General features: G+C 36.1%; 1 protein-coding gene across 3 annotated transcripts in view; it reads left to right on the top strand.

Moving 5' to 3' along the window:
• The window catches only part of fam131ab (family with sequence similarity 131 member Ab), a 32,417-nt gene extending 21,804 nt beyond the window's left edge, over positions 1 to 10,613 (top strand). For all 3 annotated transcript variants that reach the window (XM_051129727.1, XM_051129725.1, XM_051129726.1), the window contains 4 exons: positions 587 to 680; positions 1,995 to 2,177; positions 5,673 to 5,804; positions 7,721 to 10,613. In XM_051129727.1, coding sequence (XP_050985684.1) covers positions 611 to 680; positions 1,995 to 2,177; positions 5,673 to 5,804; positions 7,721 to 8,226 — 891 coding nt within the window. In that variant the 5' untranslated portion in view covers positions 587 to 610 and the 3' untranslated portion in view covers positions 8,227 to 10,613. The remainder of the gene's footprint in view (positions 1 to 586; positions 681 to 1,994; positions 2,178 to 5,672; positions 5,805 to 7,720) is intronic.
• Positions 10,614 to 11,041: the final 428 nt, after the last annotated feature.

Genomic DNA, 11,041 nt, shown 5'->3' on the forward strand with positions numbered 1-11,041 from the left:
ATGCTGTTATTTCCTCCAGCTCATGTAGGGAATTATCAGCATGTATGTCGAGAGCTCATGGGGCTTGCATGCTTTTTATTTCAATATGTATCTGTTGTTATTTTGCCGCCCGCTACACTAACTGTGCCATGACGTGTTGGCTAATGCGTTTATCCCCGTGAGTAACCTCATACATGCTCAGGAGGGTTCAACCACGCCAGGTGCACGTGTCGCTGCGCGTCCCCTGTGTTCACTAAAGGCACGGAAACACATGTGACCTTACATACACGCACACTGTAACCTGCTGTCTGAGACGTGAAGGTCTTGAAAGCAGCATTGCTCTTGAGGGATTCTCACTCTGAGCCCAAGATTTTGCTTAAATATCAACAACCTGTTCCTAGTGCTCCGTGTTGGAGGTTTCACATCGCTAAGTCTTGAAGTTAAGTGTGTGAGTGCAGCGTTTATGATTTCACAAGTGAATATTCATACAGGTCTATTAGAGAGCTAGATTAGAAAGCAAACTAGAGAAGAGGAGAAAAGCAGAAATTCTTGTTAAAATGAAACCGTTTGAAATAAGACTCTTCTTTCAATCTTTTAAATCTCTCAGGTAAATGTTGAGGACAGCAGCGACATGTTACCTAAATCCAGACGAGCTCTCACCATTCAAGAGATCGCAGCGCTGGCGAGATCTTCACTTCACGGTAAAGAACTGACTTCTGTTAATTTTATTGACAATAAATGTGATCCTACGCATAATCCCTCCTGCTTGCATATTGATTTAAATATTTACATGTTTATTTACGAGAAAACAAATGCAAGTTGTAAAGTGTGTTTCAGTGTTTCTGCTTAAACGTTTCTTGTTTAATTATGTTACTTGCCGTTTCTTTGTAATTAATTGCAATTTACTAGGAGTTTGGGAGTGAAATTTGTTTCTACATCAAATTTAGATGCAGACCTCATGGGATACTGATTAGGGTTAATCAATAGTCAAATCTGTTCAGTTTATTTTTAGCTGCTGTTGTAGGTGATGCACCTTTTTATAACCTTGTCAATAGTTAAAATGCATTGATTTCATGCAGATTAATGTAAATGTTAAACTCTAATAATTGTTTAGGTTATTTTAGACTGCTGTTGTAAGTGATGTAACTTTCATTACCTTGTCAATATTCAGGACAGTCATTTAATGCTGATTTAATGTTGACCAATAGCACAAATATATAATCTAGTCTAATATCCATTTAGTTTATTTTAGGCTGATGCTGTAGAAGATGCACCTTTTTTTTTTTTTTTTTGTTTAAACCTTGTCAATAGTAAAAACACAATATTAACATTAATGTTAACCAACAGTGAAATATCCATTTAGTTTAGTTTAAGCTGATGTTGTAGGTAATGCACCTATTTATAACCTTGTCCATATTTAAAATGCATTAATGTAATGTTGATTGCTAATCAATAGACAATTATCTATTTAGTTATTTTAGGCTGCCATTGTAGTTGGTGCATATTTTAAATCCTTCTCTATAGTATTAAATTAAGTTACATAAACTTAAGTTTTATAACTTTGTCAGTAGTTAAAATGCAATAATTTCATGCTGATTAATGTTAATGTTAACCAGTAGTGAGATATCTATTTAGTTTAATTTAGGTTCCTGTTGTAGTTAATGCACCTTTTTTTAAAACCTTCTCAATAGTTAACGCAGTAACTTAAAACTGATTAATGGTAGTGTAATAAAAGTTACTAGTAATAATGGCAAATAACAATAGATTTGAACATGAAGCGTCTCTATTGAGATGCTGTATTGTTCTCAGGTCATTTGGTCTCCACAAAGATCACAAAACCTGACCCTCACACACACACACTTTGAATAAAAGAGCTTGCAGCTCACTAAATCTTCACGGTAAACACGAGTCCTTTGTGTCATACTGATTGACAGCATGACAGTGACCTGGATTATTCCTCATGTATTATGCAGCGTGCAGGTCACTGACCCCTGCATCTGTATGTGTGTGTTCAGGTATCTCGCAGGTGGTCAAAGATCATGTGACGAAGCCCACGGCGATGGCGCAGGGCCGCGTGGCTCACCTGATCGAGTGGAAGGGCTGGTGTAAACCTACCGACACGCCCAGCGCCCTCGAGTCACACCTCACGTCATACTCGCATCTGTCCGAGGGCGAGCAGGAGGCACGTTTCGCTGCAGGTCAGTGACTGCTGGAGAGCCAGTGCTTATTTAATCAGTTCCAGTAGTTTAGGCATGTCACCATATCAAAAGCTTTTATCTCGGTATATAGTATTGAATTACATTAGAGAAACATAAGTTTTGTCTTCTTAGTAACAAGTTTATTAACCATCATATAACAACTAACTTTACACGTTTTGTGTTATTTTATTGCATTTCATTTTAAGGCAAGGACACTACAGGTGAAAATTGTAAAATTTAAACTGATATCACCATACTTTCCCAGTTGATTAATTACTATAAGAATAGGAAACTTTCTTTATTTTACAAGTTTTCTGAAATTTTATAGTTAAATACACATATGAGGCATTATCTTTTTAAATATGCACTAATTTGCTTAAATTTCCAGGTAATAAAACTGAACGTTGGATAAAGCCAGGTTCAAAATTCTTGTTTTATTTTGTTGTCATATTAGAGTTAAAGGTTTTTACTGTGGGGATTTTGGATTTCTCTTTTTATTACTGCATAAATCAGAAAATGCTGTCAATTGACTGACAAAAAACACTTTTATCATGTTTTTAGGAGTAAAAGGTTCTGTAAACGAGTGTGAATGATATATGAACAAACCCCTCAGTAAAAAACTTCAGAATATAGGTAGGAATAAAACTGTAAGTTTTGGTTTATGTAAGTGCTGCTGAAGTGGAGAAACAAATTAATTTTGTGAAAACGGCTTTTAAAGTTATATATTGCAACTGGAAACTACAAATGCCAATAGATAAAGTGCAGAAATAAAACCATGCAAATGATATATGAACAAATCCCTCTGTAAAAAACTTCAGAATATGGAGAGGAATAAAGCTCTAAGTTTTGGTTTATGTAAGTGCTGCTGAAGTGGAGAAACAAATTAATTTTAAGAAATAGGCCTTTAAAGTTATATATTGTAATATCTACAAACGCAAATAGATAAAGTGCAAAAATAAAACCACACAAATGATATATGAACAAACCCTTCACTAAAAACGTTCAGAAGATAGAGAGGAATAAAACTGTAAGTTTTGATGAATGTAAGTGCTCCTGAAGACGTGAAACAAACTCATTTAGAGAAAACGGGCATTAAAGATATATATTGTAACTGAAATCTACAAACGCGAATAGATAAAGTGCAAAAATAAAACCATGCCAATGACATATGAACAAACCCTTCAGTAAAAACTTTCAGAATATAGAGAGGAATAAAACTCTAAGTTTTGATGTATGTAAGTGCTGCTGAAGTGGAGAAAAAACTTTTAAAGTTAAGGATTGTTTTTGAAATCTACAGGCACAAATAGATAAAGTGCAATCAAATAAACGCATAAATGTGCATTTGTGATGTTTTCTTTCTACTAGTCATAAAAAGCATGTTATGAACAGCCAAACAGCCCAAAATCTCAAAACTGACCACTTTTTTACTGTAGCATCTTGCCTTTAAAATGTAAAAGTAAACAGATGTTTCAAACAGCTTCAAAACTGCAAAAACACAACTATAGAAAATCATAAAAATTCAGAGCATTTTCAGATATCTGAGATAATAAATAATCCTGTTGCACTGACCTCACTAACAAACCACACAACCCAGTTTGACTGATGGAGAAATAACTCTTGTGAGCCGGGCTCCTTCAATGAAGTAATCAGACTAATGATCGAGCTCATGAGTTATCGGTTGTTTGCTTAATGATTCCGCTTTCTTAACAATCCTTTAAATGACTCCCATTCGTACCTCTGACCTTTTCTTAACATGAGGAAGAGGTGATACGGGAGCCCATCTGTCCTCTGAAGGTTACTTTCTGTAACTCTTGGTATGACGAAGCGTTTTTCCTGCAACGACATGACGATTTATGGGCTGAACCTGAGAGGAATTCATTCACAGCTCTCTCTCTGTCAATGTCGCAGGATTGTCCTTTTCATGTCATTTTGTTTGTGTGTGAGGATTGTTCACTTACAGCTGAGGTTTGTAAATGTCCTTGTGAGTTTGTGTGTGTCTGAGTGTGTATTTACTGTCCGTTCTGCGGAAACACACACTCGGTGACTCGGTGGATAAAATTGAACTCTAGGAAATTTGCCAAAACTCTTTGTGTGAGTGTGTTTGCTGACCAAGCCCTTAGCGAAGGGTAAAGGATGAATGGAAGGATGAATCTATGAATTAACGCAAGCAAAGCTGCGAGAGAGAGAGAGACAGAGACTCAAACTATATTCAGAACATTTTGATCCGTTTGTTTGAGAAGCCTGACATGTCAACTTCTGGCTCGACCAATGATGTGTGGGGGATGCTTGGGGGCGGGATTATCTGTTTGACTGACCAATGATAGATGTAGAAATGGTTTTGATACTTTTACTTTACGATTATTTTGCATTTATGCACCAAAATTGTTTATTCCATATATTTCATTAATTACTCATTTTCATGCTGGTTTAATGCTGGTCAATCAGGTCTTTTGGTTGCAGCTGGTTAAACAAAGTTCTACTCTTACTTTTTTTTTTTTCCTGTATTTTTATTTTATTTAAATTTACTGTATTTTATTTTGCACCTATTGAGATTTTAATTTGTGAACCACGACCACAAAACCAATCTTAAGTAGCACAGAATCGCCAAAAATACATTGTATGGGGCAAAATGATCTTTTTCTTTTCTTTTCTTTTTTTTTTTTGTTAGGATATTAAGTAAAGATCATGTTCCATGACAAATTTTTGTACAATTATGTAAACTTCCTACTGTAAATACATTAACTTAATTTTGATTAATTTAATTTTGCACCTATGTAGATTTGTAGTTATTTTGTTTTATTTTATTATATTTTATTTATTATTTCTTAATTATTTTATTTTATTTTATTTTATCATTTTATATTGTTTAGCACCCATTGGGATTTTACAGTAATTCTTTTGCTTTATTGTAATTTATTTTATTTTGCACCTATTGAGATTTTGTGTTAATTATTTGTAATTTACTTTTTTGTTTTGAATTTACTGAGATTTTATTTATTTTGCTTTGTTTTATTGTCATTTATTTTATTTCATTTAGCACCTTTTGAGATTTTTGGTTGTCTGCTGCTTTATTGCATTTATTATATATATATATATATATAGATAGATATGCTGCAAGTGCATCTGTGGTACATGAAAAATAAAATCTCCTGTCCTGTCCTGTCAATAAAGTGAGAAACGGAGAGAACTTTAATTAGCTAATTGGCTCTCAAACCCAATCACCACATACTGTATAGCGCATCTGAACAGAGCTGTGTGTGTGTGTGTGTGTGTGTAACGCAATGTTCCTTTTCAAATGACCTGTCAATCAAATGTGGGTTCTATGTGGCAGCCGATAAGACCTCAAATCATCCTGTATCCATGGCGATGCATCATACCCTCTGCTACATTTTATCAAATCGCCACAGTGTGTGATATAGATTAAATGTGATGTACATATGATGTGTGAAATATGTAAAGTCATTAATTGTGTTTTTTTTTTTTTTTTTTTATCAGGAGTGGCAGAGCAGTTCGCCATTGCAGAGGCAAAGCTTCGTGCCTGGTCTTCAGTGGACGGTGACGAGTCTAATGATGATTCTTATGACGAAGACTTTCTACCTGCAAATGAGCCTGTTACACAGAGCACAGGTACACACATACCAAAAAAAAAAAAAAAAAAATTATTTATTTATTTATATAAATAAATAAATAACTTATTTATATAAATAATTTATTTATATAAATAAATAACATTTGCGCATTATTCTTCTCAAAGCATTATTACAGTGTCAGCACACAGATATAATTGCAGCATCTCAGTATATTCGTTCTTTCTTTTGTCCTTTCATTTATTTTTATTTTTATTTTCCCATCAAACTAAACGCAGAAATGCAGCTCAGACATTATTGTCCTAGTGCCCTACTTTCATTCAGAAAACATCTCTCTCTCCCTCTCTCTCTCTCGTTTTGCTCCCCGGCGCTATTTGATATCCCAGCATTCATTTCTCTTGCAAGTTTAATGTGTTCTGCTGCGGCAGACCGTAGAGAGAGAGTGAAGGGAGTGAAGCTGAACCGCATCCAGCTCGTCTCTTTGTACGGATACAGTTTGCAGGTTTACAGCGTGTTCTAACCAGATGCGTAACGACGCGCTTCCAGCGCCAATTAACTGTTGAAGGACAAACGCTGCTGCGGCGCGACAATCAGGACATATTTGATCTTTAATATATAACCACCGTTCTGGAAAAGAGAAACTCTCAGCCAAAGTGAACAGGGAAAACACTGAAGTGACTGTCATGTAACTTTCCATTAAATTAAAATAATGCAGCTTAAATTGTTTATGGCAATTATATTTGTATACTATTTACGTAAAAACAAAAATATATCTTCATTTTACATCATTTTTAATGTGTTTACTTGATGTTTATTTTACATTTTACATTTTACATATTTATTCATTTGTTTGTTCATTCATTCATTTATTAGTCTATTATTACTACTTGTTTTATTGATAGACAGATAAATGAATAATTATTATACACCTATATTATTACATCTTAATTAATTAAATATTAATAATTATATATATATATATATATATATATAATATATAAATAATTATAAATATAATAATTATTAATCAGTTATAGACACAACTATATAAATATATATATATATATATATATATATATTTTTTAAAAAGGTAAATAAATAAATCCGCGAATTAACAAATAATACATAAATTAGAAGTAAAAAAGAAAATATTACAATTTGATAGATAGATAAGTAAATTTATTATATATTACATTATTATTAATAATAATTTGTACACACTCAAAAATTGTGTATAGATATAGAATTGTATGAATAAATAAATGCAGAAATAAATGATCAAATAAATAAAAAGTAAAAAAAAAACAAGGAAACATTACAAATTACATATATATTTAGTATTTTAGATAGAGATAGAGATATAGATGGATAAATAAATTAATAATTACGTATATAATATTTTATAATATTCATATTTATTCATTTGTTAGTTTATTTATTATTACCACTTATTGATAGATAGATAGATAGATAGATAGATAGATAGATAGATAGATAGATACTATAATATACTAATTAATTATATATTAATAATTATTTATAGACAACATTTTTTAATTTTATTTAAAATAGTACATAATTTAGGGAATGAATGCATGAACAAATAAATCAGTACAAAAACTAAAAAGTATTAAAAAGTGTGTGCGTGTGTGTGTGTGTGTGTGTATGTATAAATATATATATATACACATTCATTCATTCATTTATTTTATTAACTTATTAATTTATTTATATATAATTTTTGGTTTGTAACTAAGCATTTATGAAATGAGATTAAAACAAGGAAAAACTGTTTGCCAGCTGAGTGAAGAAAAATACACTAAAAATAGATTGCTTGTCTTACGATGTTGCTTCTCAGGTAAATTTATCTGGTTTTCTGGTAAAAATTTGTAAACATCCTTGACGATATTGATTTAAGTATTGTGTAATTCTAACACACCTGTGGTCTCCTCTCAGATCTGTCCTCGTACCCTCACTACCTGCGGGATCTCCTGCACACTCGGGTGTGTCAGGCTCACCTGCGGGGGCGTGGCCTGTGCGAGGCCGAGAGCGGTGTGGGCGCTGACCTCTCACCTCCCGTGGGCTCGCCGGGGTCACCGTCAGACACGCTCTGCTCCAGCATGTGCAGTTTGGACGAGAGACACCCGCTGCTGCGGGACCTGGGGCGTCACACGGACGCGCCCGCCGCCGACCTCACCGCCAAGATCCTCGGTGCTCTTCAGGGAGGGGAGGAGCTACTGTTAGCCCGCCTACACAGGGCGGGGCACAGGCGAGGCCACTCCCCCTGTTGCTTGGAAACGTTTTCGGAGACATTCGAAGACGAGGACACGCCTTGTAAGGACTGCGGAGGCTGCCTCCCGCCGGAATATTCGGTGCGCAGGAAGGTGTCAGACGTGGCTTCGTCCGGCGTCGTCTCGCTCGACGAGGAAGACGTAGAGGAAGAAGAGCTAGAAGAACAGTGAACTGTGCATGTTTCTGTTGGACTCCGCCCACTAATTTGGATTCAGACTCCACCTTGTTGATTTGCATTTTGGACTCTGCAAACTAATTCGCATTCGGACTCCGCCTTGGTGGTTTGCATTTCAGATTCCCCCCACTTGTTTGTATTTTGGACTCTGCAAACTAATTTGCATTTGAACTCCGCCTTGTTTTGCATTTTGGACTCTGCAAATTAGTTTGCATTCATTGTCCACCTTGTTGATTTGCATTTTTGACTCCATCCACTTGTTTACATTTTGGACTCTGCAAACTAATTTGCATTCGGACTCCATCTTGTTTTGCATTCCTGATTCTGCAAATTAGTTTGCATTCAGACTCCACCCACTTGTTTACATTTGGGACTTGGCAAACTAATTTGCATTCAGACTCCGCCGCCCTGTTTTGCATTTTGGACTCGGCAAATTAATTTGGATTCGGACTCCACCTTTTTGATTTGCATTCTGGACTCTGCAAACTAATTTCCATTTGGACTCTGCCCACTTGTTTACATTTGGGACTTGGCAAACTAATTTGCATTTGAACTCCGCCTTGTTTTGCATTTTGAATGCAAATTAGTTTGCGTTCAGACTCTGACTTGTTGATTTGCATTTTGGATTCTGCAAATTAATTTGCATTCAGACTCTGCAAATCAACAAGGCGGAGTCCGAATGAAAAACTAATAATGCAAATGAGTTTGCAGAGTCCAAAATGTAAACAAGTGGGCAGAGTCCGAATGGAAATTTGCATTTGCAATTACTCTGCCTTGTTGATTTGCATTTTGGATTCTGCCCACTAATTTGCATTTGCACTCCGCCTTGTTGATTTGCATTTCAGACTCCGCCCACTTTTTTGGCATTTTGGACTCTGCAAATTAGTTTGCATTCAGAATCCGCCTTGTTGAATTGCATTTCAGACTCCGCCCACTTGTTTACATTTTGGACTCTGCACACTAATTTGCATTCAGACTCCATCTTGAATTAGTTTGGTCACTACCCACTAATTTGCATTTGGACTCCGCCCACTTTTTTGGTATTTTAGACTCTGCAAATTAGTTTGCATTCGGACTCCGCCTTGTTGATTTGCATTTCGGACTCCGTCCACTTGTTTACATTTTGGACTCTGCACACTAATTTGCATTTGGACTCCACCTTGTTGATTTGCATTTTTGACTCCGCCCACTTTTTTGGGGCATTTTGGACTCTGCAAATTAGTTTGCATTCAGACTCCGCCTTGTTGAGTTGCATTTCGGACTCCGCCCACTTGTTTACATTTTGGACTCTGCACACTAATTTGCATTCAGACTCCATCTTGAATTAGTTTGGTTACTACCCACTAATTTGCATTTGGACTCCGCCCACTTTTTGGCATTTTGGACTCTGCAAATTAGTTTGCATTCAGACTCCGCCTTGTTGAATTGCATTTCGGACTCCGCCCACTTGTTTACATTTTGGACTCTGCACACTAATTTGCATTCAGACTCCATCTTGAATTAGTTTGGTTACTACCCACTAATTTGCATTTGGACTCCGCCCACTTTTTGGCATTTTGGACTCTGCAAATTAGTTTGCATTCGGACTCCGCCTTGTTGATTTGCATTTCGGACTCCGCCCACTTGTTTGCATTTTGGGCACCAGTGGCTCTCGTCTTAATTCTGTATTTTCGAAAACACTGACTCTTTTGTTCTCAGGCTCACGAAAAAAAATGCATCTTGACGAACTTAACGGAGGAACGCAAGACTGACGTGGACCTCATTATCATGCATGTGTCGCAAGTGCCGAACTGAACGTAAAGTCCTAAGTGTTCGGATCTGGACGTTGTTTAGCACGGTTTGTGGATTTGGCTGTTGTGTAATCCCGCTCCTTATGTGACGTCAGGCCCCATTGCATTCTGGGTCTTGATCACATGACGCCTGTTCCCTGGTCCCCGGTTGGCATGGCTTGCTGAATACGTCAAACTCAGCATCGTTTATGAAGCGATGCACGAATGCCGAATGTTTATACGGTGACGTTTCAAACATAGAATGCGTAAGAATACCGACGATCAAGTTATGCTGTTTTTCTATTATTAATTTTGATTATATTATTGAATGGAATGTTTGCTTTTCACCCGTTTGGTTCCTCAGACGAACACGATGAATGTTTAGGAGTCAAGTCGGTGAATCGTAAATGTGGGTCAGTCTGAAGGACTTTGGGAGAGTTGCTCTATTTTTGTACTGTGTGGTTTTTGCGGTGAATTTGGACTAAGTAACGCTGTGGTTTGTTCACAAGATGCTTGTTTATTGCTTTCTCTCTCTCTCTCTTTCTGTCTCTGAATTATCACTGTGTGATATTGTCTACATCAGGAAAAAAATAATACTAATGTGAAAACGAAACGAATGGCCCTTTTTCGTTCTTTGTCTCTGTGTAATTGTGTTACTGTCGCTCCTCCTGCTTTTGTTCTTGCGTTCGGTAAATGTCAAGCACTCTGTGTTTTTCTATAAGGGCCACTTTTGTTCTCCGACGTTCCAGTGTTACCATGGAGATCCGTGATTCACCCAGAAATTATGGGTTGTAGTCAATCAGACAGTTTTGACAATCTAATTAGTGTGCACACACGCACACACACACACACACACCGACAGACAGTATGTGTGTGTATGTGTAATATAAAGGGATATTGTAAACAAAAATGAAATTTACTCTAAAAACATGGTCTGTGGAACAAAAAAAGGAGACGTTTAGCTGAATGTTCATGCTGCTCTTTTCCATGTTGATTGGTGTCAAAAACCACCATAAAACTAGTTTAAAATATATTCAACAA

This window comes from Labeo rohita, chromosome 15 (assembly GCF_022985175.1).
Source record: "Labeo rohita strain BAU-BD-2019 chromosome 15, IGBB_LRoh.1.0, whole genome shotgun sequence".
NCBI lineage: Eukaryota > Metazoa > Chordata > Actinopteri > Cypriniformes > Cyprinidae > Labeo > Labeo rohita.